Source organism: Amblyomma maculatum, chromosome 3, assembly GCF_055883805.1.
Source record: "Amblyomma maculatum isolate TAMU_Amacu chromosome 3, ASM5588380v1, whole genome shotgun sequence".
NCBI classification, from domain to species: domain Eukaryota; kingdom Metazoa; phylum Arthropoda; class Arachnida; order Ixodida; family Ixodidae; genus Amblyomma; species Amblyomma maculatum.
In genome coordinates, this window is record NC_139346.1 from 56,608,773 (window position 1) to 56,630,074 (window position 21,302).

General features: G+C 44.6%; 1 protein-coding gene across 1 annotated transcript; it reads left to right on the forward strand.

Moving 5' to 3' along the window:
• The first annotated feature begins 1,697 nt into the window (after window positions 1–1,697).
• On the forward strand, window positions 1,698–20,794 carry LOC146194804 (chymotrypsinogen A-like). Its single transcript, XM_084596643.1, has 5 exons — window positions 1,698–1,996; window positions 2,286–2,400; window positions 8,338–8,473; window positions 10,245–10,384; window positions 20,561–20,794. Exons 1-5 carry the CDS (start codon window positions 1,698–1,700, stop codon window positions 20,792–20,794), a joined length of 924 nt encoding a protein of 307 aa, XP_084452769.1.
• Window positions 20,795–21,302: the final 508 nt, after the last annotated feature.

The following is a 21,302-nucleotide window of genomic DNA, read 5'->3' on the forward strand; positions in this document are numbered from 1 at the left end:
GACACCCTTAGACTGCAATCAAGTAAAAGACCAAGCAGGTTTTCAGACAGGGTACTCTATATCAATTATATCCCTACCGTCAACCATGTGATAGAAAAAGTCTCGGAATATAACCAGCCCTCATACATAGCATTCATTGATTACAAAAAAGCATTGGACTCAGTAGAAACCTCGGCGGTCATGCAAGCATTGCGAAATCAGGGTGTAGACGAGCCGTACGGGAAAGTGCTTGAAGATATATATAGAGGCTGCACAGCAGTCATAGTTCTGCAGAAAGAAAGCAACACAATTCCTATAAACAAAGGAATTAAGCAAGGAGATACGATCTCCTCACTATTATTCACAGCTTGCTTAGAAGAAGTATTCAGAGACTTGGAATAAGAGCATTTAGGGGCAAGCGTAGATGGAGAATACCTCCGTAATCTGCGATTTGCTGATGGCATTGCCTTGTTAGGTAACTCAGGGGATTAATTTCAAAGAATGTTTGATGACCAAGACAAGAAACGTAAACAGGGAGGCTTGAAAATCAATATGCACAAATATAAGGTAATGTTCAATAGCCTAGGGAAGGAACAGAAGTTTACGTTACGTAGCGAAGAACTGGAAATAGTAGGCGATGACGTCTACTTAGGACAGATAGTAACGGCAGACCCAGACCATGAAAGGGAAATAACAAGGAGAATAAGATTGAGATGGAGAGAATTTGGCAGTCACTCGCAGATTATGATTAGCAGCTTACCGGTAGTGCTAAAGAGGAAAGTATAAGATAGTTGCGTCCTAACAGTACTTAGCTATGGGGCTGAAACGTGGAGGCTAACAAAGAGAATTCTACTTAAGTTGAGAACAACGCAGAGGGCTACGGAAAGAAAAATGGTAGGGATAACGTTACGAGATCGGAAACGTGCAGGAAGGGCCGGAGAAATAACTCAAGTCACTGACAGTCTAGTAGAAATCAAGAAGAAATGGGCATGGGTAGGACACGTAGCACGAAGAAAGGATAACCGACGGTTGTTTAGGGTAACAAAATGATTTCGAAGGAAAGGAAAGCGTAGCAGGGAGTGGAAGAAAGTTAGGTCGGCGGATAAGGTTAAGAAGTTCGCAGTGCTCAAGTGGATGCAGCTAGCACAGGTCCGGGTTAATTGGAAGAATATGGGAGAGACCTTCACCCTGCAGTGTGCATTGTCAGGCGGATGATGATGAGGCTAATGAAGTGGGTGCAGCAGCTAGCACAAGACTTGGTTAGTATAAGTAATATCGGATAGGGCTTCGCCCTGCAGTGAGTATAACCCCACTGATGAGGGCGATGATGATGCTAACCATTTGATATAGCCTTTTACGAGCGCACTGCGCGCCAACAAACGTGATTTCAAGAGATATAGGTACAAAAAGCACCACTGGCTTTATGTTCTGTCCTTTGTTAAAAGTGGGTTGATATAGATAAGCAGTGAAGTAGGGAGGTGTTGGATAATAATGGTTTTAGGGCTAGACATGCTAAAGCGACTAAGGCTATGAGCGTCGCCTTAGTGAAGGGCTGCGTTAATTTCAGCAACCTTGGACTTTTGAACGTGCAGTCACATCGCAGTGTATGCGGGTGCCTTGCTTTTCGAGATATGTGAGAGAGAAGTCTGTCATGGAGTGTGAGTTAGGCAAGTGCGGCTTCTGATGATGATATTGTTCTTCCAAGCAACGCTTTAGCGATGACCGCTAGCAGACGTCGTGGGTGCTCTGCAATCAGCGCTACAACAGCTGCCATCATTGTCCTGTTGACGACGAATGACGTGTTTGCGTGGACCAATCCTGAGGAGTGCGGTAGGACGCCAATAGCGCCCGTGCTGGAGAGCAAGGAAGACCGTGTGCTGGGCGGCAAGGAAGCCGTGCCGGGAAGCTGGCCGTGGCACGCCGGTTTGCACGAGAGCCCCTTTTATGAAAGGATGTACTTCTGCGGTGGCGTGCTCATCTCAGACCGGCTCGTGCTCACCGCTGCACACTGCATCATGTGAGCAACGGGAGTCTTGTGTTGTACTCACTTTGAACTATGCAATCATCTAGCGTTGAGGTAAAGCCGGTGTAGGGAAACGGAAAGCAAGCACGCAAAATGAACAAAAGTATAAAACGAAATGTCATTACGAACTGAAGCTGCATTATATGTGTTGTCAATGTGTATAATGAGAAGGATTGATGTTGAGCACGTAAAAAATGACCTGCCCGCGTTTTATTCTTCTTGTCGAAATTGTACATGATTGTAAGGTCTGCTGTCAAACATTTTAGTTTGGATCATATTGCAGGTTCTACCGTCCAAATGCAACATACGTCCACTTGGGTTCACACAGCCGAGTGAGCCGTGAGTATACAGAGCAGTACGTGCAGGCCGAACATCTCTGCATGAACACCGATGCCACGGTGAGTATGAATATTAGAAACTTCTTCTAGGCATGGCCAAGAGTAAACAAGCTATGGCGAAAGTTGAGTCTGCATTCTGTGACCGGCGGTCATGAGGGTTCCACACTACTGCAGCGTGAAAAAACACCGGTACAAAGAGAGGAAAAACACACACGACACGGTCAATAATTTCCGCTGTTAGTTTATGCTCGTCCGTTTTTAGCGCCGCAGTAATGTGAAAGCAATGTAACCAAATTGCTCAAAAGCTCATTTTATTAAAGTCATGAGGACGCACCTTAAAAGGTGTGAAAAACTTGCACCTCTTCGTGTAGAGGATAGAGATCTGTATATATTCTGTTAGTTACAAAAAAGGCTCACGCCGTATGTAAAAGCAAAAAAACAACAAACTTTTACTTTTGGCAATAAAAGGCAGCACAATGAATGAAATGAAAGAAAGGACAGAAGCTGTACCCTCTCTTGATGTGCGCCATCATTTACTACAATTCATCAACTAGGCTAATTGCCATTTGGGGCACATAGTTGCACAAGGTGCCATAAAACCATGACCCTACTTGCGTGCGAGAGCTGAATGATCTTAAGGCAGAAACTAAGAAAAACGCTTCAGAGCTAGGCATAGCTGAAGATGGGCCGAGAAGTAAAGAGTTTCGAAAATTGGCCGTTGAAGTGTCGTAATAAAAACTGTTTGATGGAAATTAGCTGGCAGCGTATTAAATGGATTCAGCTTGAAGTGAAACGGAAAATCTGAATGGAATTTTGCATACTACTTGCGATTAGTTTTTTATTTGGGCAAGCATGCATTCTCTTCGCAAAGTGGACTGGATGCAGGGTCCGAAAATTCAGTTTTGAGAGTACAATTGGTAATGATGCCCTGCGAGCACAGTTGCTTTGTTCAAAAGGTTATAATTTCTTAGCTATTTTGTTTGTTTTTGTTGCAATATAGTTGCCACCTAGGAACGGTCTTTATAAAATCTCAGTGAATCTAGGAGCTTCAGTGTAGTTATGCCTATGCAAAAGGCATTGACATCTGCGGAACATTTTATTTTGGTTTCACTTTATAGTCACTGAGAACACTGTATATACACCGAACGATGCTTTACAGACAAGGAATATAACGTCACCGGAAACTTCTATATTTTATGTAGAAGTGACCAGGACAAAAGAGAAAAAAAAGAGTCATTTTCAAACCCGCTGATACTAAAATAAGGCTTATTTTCTTAAAATTCCTCTATGAACAGTCTAGAAATGAAATATTGACTTGCACAGAAAATGTTAAAAATCGAGCCCTGAACGCTACCAAGTTTAGGTTAACCATGGTCAGAAACAATGATTCAGGAGTTCGCGAATACCTAAATGTAAATATTTTCTCAAAGGGTAGTTTAAAACTATAACAACTTACTTTTTGACTTTGTAAGCATTACCTTCATTTAGGAGGACTTTAAAACACCTTATGAATATACTGCAAAACTTGTGAAGTATACACCGTTACCAATAAGGAAATGCACTAGAGGATGTAGCTTTCGATTTGTTTTCCCTTATTAGGTTATCTGTGTTTACAGACTATGGGGTCATAAAGGTGCCATTGTCGACACAAGCAAACAATTTGATCTTTTTAATATACAGGCTACTCGTATTTCGTGGCCAGATTTTGTTTGGCAGCTTAAAATCAATCGACAAAAAACTAGGGACCGTGTAATTGATACCATACAGCATCAGATATTACAAGTTAGGTTAGTTTTCAGAATCGCTTGCCGTGGTGTTATAGCGGAAGACGAAGAATGAAGAAAAATGAAGCTGCCAGTGTTTATGCTGGTACTGTTTGTTATCTAGAGCGTGGCTGTGGTCTCGTTTAATTTATGCTTCTAAGTATCATTTGGACGCAGCATTTCGGGAGATTACAAACTGTGTTTGTTTCACCTTCATATCCCGTTTCAACTTTATGTCTAGTTTATGATAATTTTGGGCGTAGTTTGACAAAAATAGGAGAAAAAGCATTGCCATGGTTACTATAAAACGACTGAGATTTGTTAGACGTTTACTTGTGTACCAAGTAGTGAACCTCATGGTGGAACACTAAGCTTTCCAATCCTGACTTGCAATAAGGATTTGCTCTGCAGGGATTTTGCAGGGACATCAAGAACTGTTGGAAGAAAACCTTTTAATTTAAATTCATGATTCTTTCTTGATCACAAACACATTATTGGTGTGCGAATTAATGCTTGTCAGAGAAGTTGATTTTTCGACTGATTAGATAAGATTTGCAATAAACTATTTATACAGGCACATCGGCACTTGGTTCCTACTCGAGAAACGTAGAAACGCCAAAAATGGAATAATCATTGATATAGGATAAAATACAATCGCCCTTGGCGCTAGCCGGTAGAAATTTGCATTGTCGTGACGCATCGAAGGCGTAAGCGGTGGCTACATGGTGGCTACAGAGGCAATGTGGCCCCAGCCACAATGTGACGCACTTATGAGGGGACACTGTGGAGAATTTTGACTTTTTGCCTCTGGCTCCTGAAGAGATTATACGCGGCTCTTGAACAGACTAGAGAGTGAGTGAGTGAACTTTAATAATTGCTCGGAGATCTTTTTCTTCGCCTTTTCAACCGAGGCTGACGAGCGGTTGGCGCCCCCAGTCCAGGGCACCACTGGCTTTCGCCAGTTTGCGAGCTCTTGTGACCAGGTAGAGCTGAGCCTCCGGGTCAGAGCTGGCCAGCAAAGCCTCCCACTGTCTTTCATTTGGGTCTTAAATTTTTTGCAGTTGATGTGAGCTGCATTCCCATGTTATGTGGTACAGGGTAGGGGTCTTCCCGCCCCACGGGCACTCGTCTCTGAATGTTGTGGGATGCATCATGTGTAATATGTGTAAATTAATGAAGGTGCCCATCTGTAGCCGCCTCAGATCTATGGCCTCCTCGTTGCTGAGCTTTTTATGCGGCTCCGGATATACTTTCCGCAAGCCTCTGTAGTGTTGTAGTATTGTGGTGTAGTCAGGGTCAAGCGGAATCAGGTCCTCTGTCCCGAGACTGTTGGGCGCACGGTAGGTTGCATGTCCTCGTGCTACCCTGTCTGCGTACAAATTCCCCGTGATCCCTGCATGCCCCGGAATCCACACTAGTGTTTGAGTGTATTGTTTTGTTGGCTCGCTTGTGGAAGAAAGGATTTGGTGCGCTACCTTAGATAATTTACCCCGTTGAAAATTTCTGCATGCGGATTGAGAGTCTGACAGTATCGTCAGACTCTCTCCAGTTTCTTTTCCTTGCCTAATGGCCAGTGCGATAGCCACTTCCTCTGCCTCCGTGACTGTACAGTTTTGGATCGAGGCGCAAACTACCTCCCGGCCTTCGCAGTCTGTGACCGTGGCTATCGCCCTCTTTGCGTTGGTTTCGTATAAGGCTGCGTCGGTGAACCTTGACGTGTCTTGTTGGCCGAATGTTTTTTCATAATACTCTGCCCTTGCCTGCCTTCTTCCCAGGTGTAGGCGGGGGTCCATGTTTCTTGGTATGGGCCGAACTCGGTACCAATTTCTGACTTCCGTGATACCTCTCTTGTCTTGTTATAAGCCTGTAGGTGTGTGCTATATCCCAGTGTTTCCAACACCCGTCTTCCCGTCCTCGTTTGTAGAAGTCTGTTTAGCTGTGACTTGATTTGGGCTTCTGCTCATTCTTGTATTGTATTGTGCAGACCCAGAGCTGCTAGTTTGTGGTTCGGTGTGTTCTTGGGGAGCTTGAGTGCGGTCTTGATAGCCATTTTGATGATGGCGTCCGCTCTGTCTTCCTCTCCTTTGGTCATATTGAAGTAGGGTAGAGCATACGCTACTCTGCTAATAACGAGGCTCCGGACCAGTTTGAGTGTGTCGGGCTCCTTCATCCCCATCTGTTTGCTGGTCACCCGTGCTATCATTCGGGCGACCTGCTGGGTCGAGGTCTTGAGCAGATTAAGTGTGTGTTGACACCTTTGATTCGATTGGAGCCACATCCCCAGGATCCTCACGGTTGTCATTTCGGGTACTGTCTCCCCTTGCAGCCGGATCTCGAGCTTGTGGCCTTGATCTGTGGGAGCAGAGCGGTTGCCCTTCCCTCGCCAGAATCTGATCAGTTCTGATTTTCTTGATGAGCACTCCAAGCCCCTTTGCTTTAGATATTCTTCGATGACAGATGCTGCTTCTTGCAATTTCGCTTCCTTCTCCCCGAGTGATCCTGTGGTCGTCCAGATGGTGACGTCATCAGCATACATAGCGTGCTGTATGCCCTCCACCTTCTCGAGGCGCCTGGCCAGGCCAATCATTGCCACGTTGAACAGCGTGGGCGAAATGACTGCTCCTTGAGGTGTCCCTTTGTCGGGCGGGGAGAAGGTCTCTGTTTCTATATTGCCAATCTTGATTTCGGCCGTCCGGTTACTCAGAAAGCTCCTAACGTACTCGTAGACTCTGGTTCCACAATTCGTGTCTGCCAGACCATCTAAGATCGCCTTGTGACTAACATTATCAAATGCACCTTTAATGTCCACTGCCAAAACTACGTGTTCTGCCGAGCGTGGGATACCTGTCAAGACCTCTTCTTTAATCTGCAGGAGAACGTCCTGGGCTGATAGCTTTTCTCTGAAGCCAAACATGGTGTCCGGCATATGAGCGCTATCCTCTAAGTAATTTTTCAGTCTGTTATTGACAACCCTCTTGAAAATCTTTCCCAGGCACGAAGTTAAAGAAATGGGCCGCAAATTCTCTATTGCCAATTTTTTCCCGGGTAGGCATGACTATACTACTTTTTGGCCTGCGTGCGCTATTTTGCCTAGGTTGAAAATTCATGCAGTTTACACAACTGACTGTGGGTGCCCTGGCAACCCACGAAACAAATATTCAATTGGAACTGAGCGTCCAATCTACAGAATAAACACGAGGTAATTTATAGATTTTGAAGAAATACGTTTTGATCTCACCTCACAAGTTTGATGGCATCTGCCAGTAATGTCGCTATAGCGATCACAAAACAAGCGTCATTATATTGCAAAATAATATGTTCGCACCTGTTTTCCTTTGAACACTGAGTATTTTAATGAAACCATAGGAACGCAAGTACGAGTTTCTTCTTTTCTACTAAGGCAGTCGCAGAACTTTGAGTAAGAACGCCAAACCAAAATTCTTGTGCATGCTGATTAAAGTGTAAGAAATAGCTTCATAGGTAGATATATCACTAAAGTTTTGTATAAGAGAACAGGTAAAGAATCGATATTGAAATAGAATAAAAAATATTTTCTGTGGCACTAATTAAACCTTTCACTTAGGACTTATGACGTGACACGTCTAATTCACTTTCTTCTGCGGCTAACTCAGGCTTGTCGATCGAGGTTTGGTTGGTTGGTTGGTTGGTTGGTTGGTTGGTTGGTTGGTTCATAGGAAGGGAAAGGCGCAGTATCTGTCACACTTACTCTGTGGACACCTGAACCGCGCCGTAAGGGAAGGGATGAAGGTGGGTGTGAAAGTGGATAGAGAGAAAGGGGGGCCGTAGTGGAGGGCTACGGAGTAATTTCGACCACCTGGGGATCTTTAACGTGCGCTGACATCGCACAGCACACGGACGCCACTTCGTTTCGCCTCCATCGAAACGCAGCCGCCGAGGCCGGGATTCGATCCCGGGAACTCCGGCACAGTAGTCGGGCGTCTTACCACTGCACCACCCCGGCGGGGCTCGATCGAGGTTTGCGTATATCGTTTGGGTGCTCGCTGAAGCCTTATATCGTTTGGGTGCTCGCTGAAGCCTTATTTACAAATCTTGCTTAAAATTATATGATCGAAAGAAAGTGATATCGATGGCCGAACGCATGCATAGAATACAATTGAGGACAGTGTAAAGTAGCCTTCCTTTCGGACGCGCATTGGTCGGATAGTCCATTTGAAATGAACAAAAACATGTGGGCTTGCTTGGAAACATGCAGAGAGACATCGCAATCATCAAGCTCTCCAGCAGCGTGAACTTCACGGACGCAATTCAACCGGCTTGCCTACCGAAGCCCAATTCCGAGCTGCCAGACAATACTACCCTCTACGTCACTGGCTGGGGACAAGCGAACGGTGAGGCTGATTCCCTGTGCAGTATTAAGTCTTAGCACCTGAGTGTAGAGTACTGTACGGGGCGCAGACTGAGGCCCGAGCCCGTGCAAAGCCTACCAAATCATCGATCTACTGCAGCCGATTCAGTCTGCAGACCTCGAAATAAAGCCAAACTAGGCCAGGCTCGAGTCCGGCCCGAGCCCTTTCTCACGGCAACGTATGCGGTAGAGCTATCACCATGACCAAGTAAACTCCTACTACGCGAATAGAAAACTCGCCACCATAGAAGGTAAAATATCAGTATCGCTTGAGGAAATGTGTTTTATTAAGCACGAAAGGAAGTTAATACGAGGCATATTTGACCAGTAAGTTCCTTGAATGCAGACGTAAATGCGCAAAGAAAAAAAAAATTAGCGTATTGTAACTCAGCAATTAAAAGAGCATTAGGAAATTATTTTCACACGTAAGACACTATATTGCATTGGCTAGGTTTTTAATCAGTCGTAATTCCTGTTCTGCAATGTCTAAAGTAGAAAACGCATTCCTAGTGAACGGAATAATTTTTTTTGTAAGGAACTCGACTTAACGGGTTGAACTGATAGATTGTGAAATGGTCACCCTTCAAAAAAACTAAGACTAAAAGGGATTGCGTATCGCCGTGCGGCTGCTGAGTGTGTGAGCTTCGTCGTAGTGGAGGGCTCCGGATTGCTGCTTTCCCCTGAGATTCGTAAGCGTTCACTGGCGCCGTACAGTACATGGGTACCATGCCCTCTGCCCTAATCAAAGCACGGCCGCCTCGGCCCTGATCAAACCCGAGTAAAGATCCTTAACCACTTAGCCACCGTGGCGGGGTGTTAAGAAAGTAAGTTCATAAACATTTGTTTCTTTTATATTTCAGCAAGCTTCTTGGCTTTGATACACTTGTGCCGCTGTTGTATGTGGCTAACTCCCGACGTCTACTTCACTGCCTAATAGTGAATTAAAAGTTAGACATTGGCCGTCTATTTATGGACCCAAGCCCGACTCGGATGACAAATATGAATCTGAGTCCCGGCCTTTTCCGCACCATCAGGCCCGGACTCGGCACTGGCCTGTTGAAACAATTCATGCCCCAGCCCAGCCCGGTCCGAGGTTGTCTCAGGCGCGTATAGGCTTTCGAGATGTGCCAGGTTGCAGGGCTCATTCTTAACCGTTAAATATTTGAGACTTCGACGTTTTAATAAGTTGTTCATGCAGGACGCGTAAAATTAAAGCCAATTCATGTGATATGTGCATGTGAAGCGCTAGGTTCGGTAGAGACTTAAAATTTACGAAGAGGACGGGACGTAAAGAAGATGCGCAAAACGAGAGCTCGCGGTGTCTATGCTTCTCCAGTCCCATACTTTGCGTGAATTTTCAGCCCTTGCCACACCTCCTAGACCAACTTGATGCTCTCGCACAGACCTTGCAGTATTTTATGAGCATCAAACATAAACTAACAAAGTGGTACAGTATTGTCATAAACCTGTTTGCCAAATATAATCGTTATTTCACACGTGTTAGCGAACTTGGAAAGCCCACTAAAAAGCAACGAATCCAAAAGTGGTACAACGGCATCTAAAATGTACGCAATCAAGTTTTGTTGCAAGCAGATCGAGTTGCACTCAGTGCGGTCGTAAGCTTTGCGTGGAAAATTTAACTCTGGGTTCAAGGTTCTAAAAAACACGACAAATCTTCGATCTATTGCGCGGCACTCTAAAATATGGAAGAGAGTGACATTTCATTTTCTGTGACATTGAGCTTACCGTTGCAGAGTTGGATGAGGAGTCGCGACCGGAACGTCTCCAGCAGCTGATGACGAGGAGTGTTTCTGACAAACGTTGTGAAAGGGAGTTCCGCCCGGTACCGGACCACCTTCTCTGCAGATCCTATGACGAAGGCACGCCCTGCCAGGTGACGTATATCCGAGGTTGCGCTTCGGTGAGATTAAGATTTTTGACGGAATATCCCATGGGTTGAATCACGGCACCTATTTGAATCTACGTATTATATTAGAAAAAATGTTCCTGACCCGCTTTGGTTATATCAGTCGGCGCGATATCCTATATGAGGCTATATTTATATCTCTCAAATACAAGGACTACCAAAGAAAACATCTTCTTACCACTTCATAACAAATTACCATATTTTCTCTCGTGTTGCCAGCTCCTTCTTAATGGCGCTTCGAGGGAAAAACTTTGAGAAGGATAGAATAGACTTTTAAATCGGATATGGCCAACCAACGCAGCTTCCGAGTGCAAAATATATTAGTAATGTAAGTGGCGCAGCGTGTTTCGTTTTGACGTTGAATCAACATCGTGGAAGACCTCTGAACACAGCGTACGAGCGCGCACTGCGCTCGTATGCTCCAGTTGTAATTCCGCTGATTTGCGATAACTATCGCGTTGTTTACAACGTTGTTGATATAAACAGCGCGAACACGAAAACAAGGGACAAGAAACACGAAAGCCACAGTACATGCGCTGACTCACAACTAAGCCTAAGCCGTTTACTGCAAGGCCCAAAAAAACAAACATGAAGAAAAACGAAACAGTCACGTGAAAAACCCCTGGGTTCACCTGCTGCATAAAAATTACTTTAAAAAATCACTTAAAAAAGACACTTTTTTCCTTGAAAGAGCAAGAGACGTCTTGCTGATACACTTATTGTCCGTTGAAATAAAATACGCTTCCACTATCTCTCTCGTTATCTTCTCTTTGTGGCGATATAAAATCTTAACACTGTCAAACTTAGGAGTGCATTTCTTCTTCTCCTTCTTCATTATTTCACATGACTGGCAATGGGATACTAGAAACGTTTTGTCCTTTCCAATTTCCAAGTTGTTACAGTGTTCCTGTAGTCTCTTATTTATACACCGTCCGGTTTGTCCTATATAACTGGCCCCACAAGAGAGTGGAAGTCTATACACGACACCTGTCTTGCATCCAACATAGGGGTTTCTATGTTTCACCCCACATTCCTTCTTCTTCTCTTCTCTTTCCCTTTGAACAGCCGGGCAGATCCTCTTCATCTTGAGCGGGGCGGTCAGTGCGACGTCCACATTATACCTCTTGCCTACATTTTTGAGGCTATGCGAAATCCTGTGCACATACGGCACCACGGCAACCTTCCTCTTCCTCTCACCCATGCTAGGCAGGGATTTCAGTCTGTGCGTTCTTTTAAGGTTCTTCAGTACCCGGCAACTGGCCTCAATAATAACTGACTCGCGATAACCGGCCTTTGCAATTCTCCTCACTTGTCTTTCAAAACTCTTGGCCATGCCGTGGTAACAAGATTTCGTCAACGCACTTAACAAGCAAGTGTTTATCATCCCATTCTTCACTAACTTGGAATGTCCTGAACTGGAGCCTAGCAACGGCTTCATCGATCTCGGGTTGTATTCTCAACAAACATGATCATCACCGAATTGAATCAAAATATTTAAATACTGTAACTGATCGTCCACTGGATTCTCAACAGTAAATTCCAGGCCGGATCCACACTCAGTAAAAACATCCATAATGTCCTTCATTCTTTGATTGAATCCCTCACGGCCTGTTAATACTAAAAAGTCGTCCACATTCCTGAAGGTGGAATAATGCAAGCCCTCCAAGTTATCCTTCAGGTGTCTGTCCACGTACATTAAGAAGATATCACTCAAGACCGGTGCAACACTCGATCCGATGCACACACCAGCCTTCTGTGTATGAAGCTTGTTCTTCCATCCTATGAAGGTGGATTCCAGGTAGAACCTCAAAAGTTCAAGGAAACTTTCAACACTAACACCTGAGGCGTCAATGAAGTCACATTCATTATTGTCTTCTGTAATGCACATTTGTACTCGCTTAAGGAGGCAGTCATGGGGAAGGCTATAATATAAATCCTTGACATCCATGCTGAAGCCGACACAATTTCTTGGGTTGTGTTCTTTGAGGAACACGACAAGGGCTTCAGAGTTAGGTAGCCTTAGAGGGTCTGATAAAGTCAACGAGGAAAGGTGCTTCTGCAAATATTTGGACACCAGGTGCTGCCACGTGCTCTTCTCAGATACGATGGCTCTGAATGGAACATCTGGTTTGTGGGTTTTTGCCGAAAAGAATACTTCCAAATGTAGTTGCTTGCATTTCTTCACCTGTTCACGTATTCGTTCAAGCCCCAGATCATCTAGAAGAGCCATAGCCCTCTCTTTTATCTTGGTCGCTTCCATAGGAAACCTTTTGAAATTCTTCTCAACAGCAGCCTCGGCTTTTTCTTGAAACTGATTCTCAGAAAAAATAGTAAAATACCCTTCTTTATCTGATAGTATAACTCTGAGGTCTCTTGAGGCCATCCATTTAGCAATATAGTTAATAGGGCACCGTTTCCCTTTTAATCCTTCTTTTGTGTGCTCTAGCACTTCCATGCACTCATGGATGCACCGCGACCTTTCAGAATCTTCAACTCTATTTGCAATACAGCGTGACATGGTCACCTGTTCAGCCTCATCAACTCTATGTTCAAAAGCATGTTTAGGACCCAGCCTCAGCATCTTATCAATACCTAGAGGTATATCTTCATCAGCGAAATTCAATACCTTGCCTTGCTGATCATTGTTCATCTTCTTCTTCCGTGGAAGCAGAGGTAGAACCACCTTCCAAAGGAATTCCGTCAATCTTTCACTCAGGGCACACCACTCTGTGTACTTGCGAAACGCACGCTGCTTGCTATACATGCACTCACACACGAGTCGTAGACAATCCTTGAAATGGCGGGCTTGCCTCCACATCTCAGACACCATTATACGGCAGAGTCTCCTGCAATGACTAGTAGACGGCCTCAGGAACCCAAAGGTCTTCAGGAACTCCGGAGGCACTGTGCCGAGCTTGAGGTACCAAGAGGCCTTTCTTGCTTGGCAGATACAAACTGCGATGGCAGGCGCTAACACCTCAGGGTCATTAAACGAAAGGTTCTGTAGGACACACGAAGAGCCCGTTGCACAAGAAATATGGCTTACCAAGATACTTTGTTGGGTGAGTTGGTACTTATTCATTATTGATATAAACAGCGCGAACACGAAAACAAGGGACAAGAAACACGAAAGCCACAGTACATGCGCTGACTCACAACTAAGCCTAAGCCGTTTACTGCAAGGCTCAAAAAAACAAACATGAAGAAAAACGAAACAGTCACGTGAAAAACCCCTGGGTTCACCTGCTGCATAAAAATTACTTTAAAAAATCACTTAAAAAAGACACTTCTTTCCTTGAAAGAGCAAGAGACGTCTTGCTGATACACTTATTGTCCGTTGAAATAAAAGACGCTTCCACTATCTCTCTCGTTATCTTCTCTTTGTGGCGATATAAAATCTTAACACTGTCAAACTTAGGAGTGCATTTCTTCTTCTCCTTCTTCATTATTTCACATGACTGGCAATGGGATACTAGAAACGTTTTGTCCTTTCCAATTTCCAAGTTGTTACAGTGTTCCTGTAGTCTCTTATTTATACACCGTCCGGTTTGTCCTATATAACTGGCCCCACAAGAGAGTGGAAGTCTATACACTTCGGGAGGTACCGGGTTCGATCCCTGGTGCCGCCGGTTACCCACCGGTTTTTAAATGGGTACAAGCTTTCCCCCGGCCTGGTGCTCGGCTCTTCTGGGGTGAAATGCTTGGGAAAAGGGGTCACGGCCCAAATAGTTGCGCCGATGTGGCAGTGATTCGTTCCGCCATCGGACAACAATAAGTCCGCCTTGCGCGGCAACAGCCCATTATGTGGCCCTTTTTTTTTTTTTTTTTTTAGGACTGCTGCAGCTGAGGCTCTAAGAGAGCACTTCAGGTGAGGGGTCAAAGGAAGTACCTTTGAAAGACAAACAGAACCACCTTTGCAGGCTGCGAGGTTCGAAACTGGGTTTGGGCCCACTGCGGAGGAGGGGCGCGCAGCGGGGTTTACGGAGCTTCTCCCAAACGCACACCCCTGGAAAAGCCGAGCGCCAGGCCGGGGGACGCTTGTACCCATTTTTACCGGTGGGTGTCCGGCGGTGGGTTTCGAACTAACCACCCTCTAAGGCTACCTAACTCTGAAGCCCTTGTCGTGTTCCTCAAAGAACACAACCCAAGAAATTGTGTCGGCTTCAGCATGGATGTCAAGGATTTATATTATAGCCTTCCCCATGACTGCCTCCTTAAGCGAGTACAAATGTGCATTACAGAAGACAATAATGAATGTGACTTCATTGACGCCTCAGGTGTTAGTGTTGAAAGTTTCCTTGAACTTTTGAGGTTCTACCTGGAATCCACCTTCATAGGATGGAAGAACAAGCTTTATACACAGAAGGCTGGAGTGTGCATTGGATCGAGTGTTGCACCGGTCTTGAGTGATATCTTCTTAATGTACGTGGACAGACACCTGAAGGATAACTTGGAGGGCTTGCATTATTCCACCTTCAGGTATGTGGACGACTTTTTAGTATTAACAGGCCGTGAGGGATTCAATCAAAGAATGAAGGACATTATGGATGTTTTTACTGAGTGTGGATCCGGCCTGGAATTTACTGTTGAGAATCCAGTGGACGATCAGTTACAGTATTTAGATATTTTGATTCAATTCGGTGATGATCATGTTTGTTGGGAATACAACCCGAGATCGATGAAGCCGTTGCTAGGCTCCAATTCAGGACATTCCAAGTTAGTGAAGAATGGGATGATAAACACTTGCTTGTTAAGTGCGTTGACGAAATCTTGTTACCACGGCATGGCCAAGAGTTTTGAAAGACAAGTGAGGAGAATTTCAAAGGCCGGTTATCGCGAGTCAGTTATTATTGAGGCCAGTTGCCGGGTACTGAAGAACCTTAAAAGAACGCACAGACTGAAATCCCTGCCTAGCATGGGTGAGAGGAAGAGGAAGGTTGCCGTGGTGCCGTATGTGCACAGGATTTCGCATGGCCTCAAAAATGTAGGCAAGAGGTATAATGTGGACGTCGCACTGACCGCCCCGCTCAAGATGAAGAGGATCTGCCCGGCTGTTCAAAGGGAAAGAGAAGAGAAGAAGAAGGAATGTGGGGTGAAACATAGAAACCCCTATGTTGGATGCAAGACAGGTGTTGTGTATAGACTTCCACTCTCTTGTGGGGCCAGTTATATAGGACAAACCGGACGGTGTATAAATAAGAGACTACAGAAACACTGTAACAACTTGGAAATTGGAAAGGACAAAACGTTTCTAGTATCCCATTGCCAGTCATGTGAAATAATGAAGAAGGAGAAGAAGAAATGCACTCCTAAGTTTGACAGTGTTAAGATTTTATATCGCCACAAAGAGAAGATAACGAGAGAGATAGTGGAAGCGTATTTTATTTCAACGGACAATAAGTGTATCAGCAAGACGTCTCTTGCTCTTTCAAGGAAAGAAGTGTCTTTTTTAAGTGATTTTTTAAAGTATTTTTTATGCAGCAGGTGAACCCAGGGGGTTTTTCACGTGACTGTTTCGTTTTTCTTCATGTTTGTTTTTTTGGGCCTTGCAGTAAACGGCTTAGGCTTAGTTGTGAGTCAGCGCATGTACTGTGGCTTTCGTGTTTCTTGTCCCTTGTTTTCGTGTTCGCGCTGTTTATATCAACAATGAATAAGTACCAACTCGCCCAACAAAGTATCTTGGTTTACAACGTTGTAATTCTATGCCAGTAATTTCTGCAGTGTGAACGGTAATCACTTCTCTTTCGCCGTAATACGACGAACTTGTTGTAGGCATTACGTTCGTGGCGACTGCCTTAACTCAACCGCGAACGGTCACGAAGGCACGATACGAATGCCTCACCGGTTGAACCAGCCTGCTGAGCTTTTAAAGGAGTATCGACATGACTTCTCTGGTCATGAACAGTAAATGCATGATGATCATGATGGTTTAATGCTCAGCAGACTCGTCTACTTGTTGAGTCATATCCATGCCTTTGTTTTGTTTTTGTTTTGTGGGGTTTAACGTCTTAAAGTTACTCAGGCTTGAGAGACGCCGTAGTGGAGGTCTTCGGAAATGTCGACCACCTGGGGTTCTTTAACGTGCGCTGACATCGCACAGTACACGGGCGCCTTGCTTTTCGCCCCATCGAAAAGCGGCCACCGAGGCCGTGATTCAATCCCGCGTCATTAGGCACAGTAGCCGAGCGCCGTAACCACTGCGCCACTCCGGCGCGGTATATCCATGTATTTCGGTGTGCAACAAGGTACACCTGACCATATTCAGGGACACATGTGCCTGGTGCGGAGTGAAGCCTGCACTCTATCCCGCAGCATGAGCATTTCAGAAAAAAAGATACAGTGCCAATAATCGCCAAAACCACGCCGTAACAGTGGAAGGCTACGCTGTCCAGCAGCGACTCCGAAAACCTGCTTTGGCTTGTGAAACGGGCCTGCTGGGCAGCGAAGGCCGCGGGAGTACTGGAATAATAACCCAACTACCAGAGATCTGTTTTTGAAGTTATCAAGTTTATCTATCTCTTTTCTACGAGGCTGCTTCTCTACTTTGCCTAGAGAGTATCAGCATAACCAGGGATTAGAAGTAGAGGCAAATTTGTAAATATCGATCTTAAGTAGCGAGGTATCGAAGCTTTGTCGTTGTGGCATCGTTACCTTCGAGTCTCTCGCAGTGCCCGTGAATGCTGTGAACCTGTGACCTTTTTGTTCTAGTTTGTGGAGGTTCACAGGCTGCTGAAAGGCAACATTTGTTCCGTAGTAGCATCGTTGCCTCCCTTCGCTCTTTATATTAAGCCGCGGGTTTGCATCTTTTCTCTTATAATTTGTGTTTTCTTGAGCACCAGTCGACCGTGGCTAGAAACAGCAAATGTGGTTTAGCCTTCTCGCTTTGTTAAGGCTGAAAATGTGTTACCACCAGATTGAATCACATTTGAGACAGTTTGAAAAACGACTACGTTCGTATAGCGTATACTAATATCAATTTGCCGTCTCCTTTAGTATTGGCTCTATTTCTAGTAACTTGTCGCTGCACTAACTGGCTATCGACTGACTAAAAAACAAGTAATAAAGGAGTTATTTCCGATCTGCAGGAATTATGGTGATATTTGTGTTCCTGGGCAGTTGGCTATAGAAGCGATTTCTAACGATGTAGGATAGACATTGAAACTCAGGTGTGGCAATGCAAGGCTAGCCATCGTTTGCTGCTGTAGCTGCTTGCACATAACCTTTAAAATGAGGTCACTCAATTATTGCATGCAAATATTACAAACTTAATGGTTTCTTCTGTTTTGTCACATTCAATGTACCTTAGAAACAGAGACAATCATGAACACCGTAAGGGAAGGCACCGCAATTTATACTAGCTGGTACTCCTTAACGTGCACTGATATCGCGCTGTGCCCAGATTCCTTGCGTTTCACCCGCACTGAAACGTAGGAGCCGCGGCCAGGATCGAATTCGGGTTCCTGCCGTAGTGCTCGAACGCAGTGGGCCACCATGGCGGTTTTACAAATACATTTATGGCAATTGTATAACCGTCCGATTCGTGACAAATTTTTCAGTTTAAGACTTGTCCTCGTCTCGCGCCTAGCAGTCATTACAGCCGTAGACAATGACTGGGGTACGTGTTTGACGATGAATTGTAGAAAATGACAGGATCCTCGATTACATATCTGCGGATCTTTAGATTTTAGTGTAAAGCTATTAGGCTACAAGAGGGCGAATGCGGGCCGGTTGGTGCATGTTGAAGGGAATAAACCAGCTCGAGGCAGACGTCTCCATGTCCCTCACTTGTTCCGCTTGACTCGCGCTGTTTTATTCCCTTCTTGAGCTATGAAGTGGCAGTTTCTGGCTTAATTTGCGTGGCTGCCAGCCTTGGTTTGAGCTTTAGGCTGGCTTAAGGGGCCATGATATCACAATTCTCAGTGGCAACCTGAGGGGCAAGAGTCTACCCGGACTCAAGCAGCCTTGAATGCCCATCTGGAACACTGACGTCTGGGACACTCTGGGTAATTACAGATTAGGGATCCTGAGGAACCTGTCTGCAAAATCGTGCCTTACACATGAAGGCGGAGCTTAAGCGTACCCAGGATCCCTTCTCCAAGTTGTCGCCATTTTGAAACCGGCAATCTTGCTTAGCCTCGAACAGCTTTCCTTGGTCATACTGAGCATTGACGTCCCAGACAATTTGGTGACCCCAGCGTAGAGATTCTGAGGGACCTGAATGGTGTCCTGACCTTAAGGGCGAAGCTTAATGTTTTGTTGCACGTTCAGAAAAAAAAGGTCAATTTGAGTAAAAAAAATACAGAGCAGAAAACAAAACTAGTGATTTCGAACCATCATTTTTCGCATTCGAACATGTAGTGCAATATTTTGTGCCATGGAGCAGTAGGAATGTAGCTCGTTTTGTTTCCGCTCACTGGTTCCCATACAGTTTCTCCAATGAGGGGAGGTGTCTCAACTGAGCAAGAAGTTGTGGAAATCGTGTTGTAATTTTTCTTGGTAAAATTTCACCTAATAACCGCTAGTTAACTCTGCTCAACTAGAAGGATTATGGACTGTGCGTTTGAAGTGATGAAAGATCGCATTCATCCTTCGTTTTTGCCATGTTCCTTACCTTGGAGCATAAAAGAGATATGTATGAAGGATAAAAGATGTGGTAAAATAAAAAAAAACAAATGTTGGATGATGTAATGTTGTTCAGGAGGGAACACTGGTGCGGTGCCTGCATCCAAGCGGAAGATAAGGTTGCTGATAATGCTGATACTGACACTGCTGGAAACAAAGTTAGCCAATTTTCGGCAACGGTAAAGGGCGCTCAAATTTACATCACCGGATATCGTAATTTTTAAATTTTTTTACGTTGGAATCTAATATTAGGCTTACAGTTGCGTCTATAAGAATTCTGTTCAATAATGCGATCGATCAGAATTTCTTGAGATTACTGTTATCACGGCAGCACTTTATGCTGAATAGCCAGGATACGACTCCAAAGAAAAGCTCCTATTGAACTCCTGGTGTTTAAAAATTTTGTTTTCCGATACTGGGAAATGTAGACTGTCGTTTTGTAGCGTGGTGTATGACTGGTCCACCCTAGAGATTTCAAGAACGTATCTTACTGGACTCACTGCCAAGGAGCAAATAATTTGAAACGGCAGATATCTGTTATGAAAATGGACATTATCCACGACCAGAACTCTTATAGATCCATAAAATAAGATTTCCTATTAGTGCTGCGCCGCTATTATAGCCCAGTTCGCCGCATTGCTGCATGAAAATCGCATCCGTATTAAAAAGGTGTTTCATTTTATCAGTGTACTTTATGCTGCTGTAAATACTTGTTATAAGTTTGCAACAATTTTGTTGCTTCGAACCTAACAAAACGCAAGTTCAGTTGCTGCATTCCTGTGTAAAAGCGATACGTTAAAGTCATCATTGCATAATTGCTTCATGCTGTTTGGGATGACACCAAACACGGGTGCTTAAACTTAAAAAAAAAACTTGCGTAGCAAAGCAGTCATTAGAAAGGTTGTTCAAATTACAGCTTTGTTTTTATTTATATCTGTAATAGAGGTACACTGTCTATTAAATATACTGCAGCACTAAGTACATTAAGTAAATGCATCCTCCAAATGGAATGGCGCTGGTTGAGAAGGTATAAAAGTGATCAATAAATGCCTCATACGAAAAACTCATACGTGAAACTCTGGATGAGTGAATGATTGAAGTATTCATATACATCAATAAATGAAGAGCTTTATACTGCTCAGTTAACGCATTTACTAAATTGTTTAATAGAGCCCCCAGTGGAGGGTCCCTGAGGCTGCTGTAGGTGAAGCAGATTTGGTCTGTCTATTTTTGTTGGCGTTCCGCTGTGCACAGCAATGTCTCGCATTGCTATTTGGTAGCGATCGGCGCCTGATGGAGTGCCGGTATTATGTTGGCAGCCTCATGAAGCATGCAGACAGCTGGTCTATTCCTGCCGCAACGGCAAGCATTGTGGTATTGGCTGCAGTGAATTTTGGGCAAAATAAAGAGGTTTGGAAATGTGCTGGTTTGTAGTTATCATTGACAAAAAGATTTATACAGGTTAAATTATCAAATCGAACATGTCCTGAATTATGTTCCGTCAACTATTTTTAATTCCAGGGTGACAGCGGAGGCCCCCTTGTGCGCAAGGATGACAGTGGTTCCTGGTTCCTCGAAGGGATCGTGCACATGGGTGGAAAGTTGTGCTATTCGAGTAGGTTCTTCAAGGCAAAGCGTTACATCAAAGTGTCGCACTTCATTGACTGGATCGACGACTACCTGCGTGCTGACGCCGAAGGACGCGCCGACAGCTTCTGCGATATGGCGCCTAATTTCAACAGGGCTGCTCCATAGGCCGCCAGAGTGTCGAGACACGGACATGGTGGCTCAAGATTGGGAGCGGCAACGCTGCTCTTGGGCGTGGAAGAATGAACGCATAGAGCATGTGATTTGAAAAAGTGCAGCCTGCAAGCTCACACAACGCTGATCATTATTTAACCTTTCTTCTCTTCGAACGCCTTTAGATTTGATAGTTGTAATATATTCTCTTTTGGGTGTTATTTTCTGTGCCGCATCGACTGACGGTTACGAAGCTCACCCCGAACAACCAATTAATCTTCTTTGCACATATGAATGACTGCGCAGTGGCCATGAAGTTTTATACCTTTTGATAGTTGCAGAGATAGCGAAATCGCTAAAGCAAAGATAAACGAAAACCGTCATTTTGAGGTTTCATGAGAAATGGCGTGAAGCTATGGGAAACATTTTTATTTGCCAAGTAAAACGTCTACAGGATACATAGAATATGGCAGTCTTTCATGAACGGCGTCATCTTTTCCAATCTCCAGGGATAGTCAAGTAT

Bases quoted from the DNA above. Each gene is read 5' to 3' on its own strand.
- LOC146194804 (XM_084596643.1), top strand. From the start codon at position 1,698: ATGACCGCTAGCAGACGTCGTGGGTGCTCTGCAATCAGCGCTACAACA. The intron at 1,997-2,285 runs GTGAGCAACGGG...ATCATATTGCAG, and splicing joins ACCGCTGCACACTGCATCAT to GTTCTACCGTCCAAATGCAA. The intron at 8,474-10,244 runs GTGAGGCTGATT...TTACCGTTGCAG, and splicing joins TGGCTGGGGACAAGCGAACG to AGTTGGATGAGGAGTCGCGA.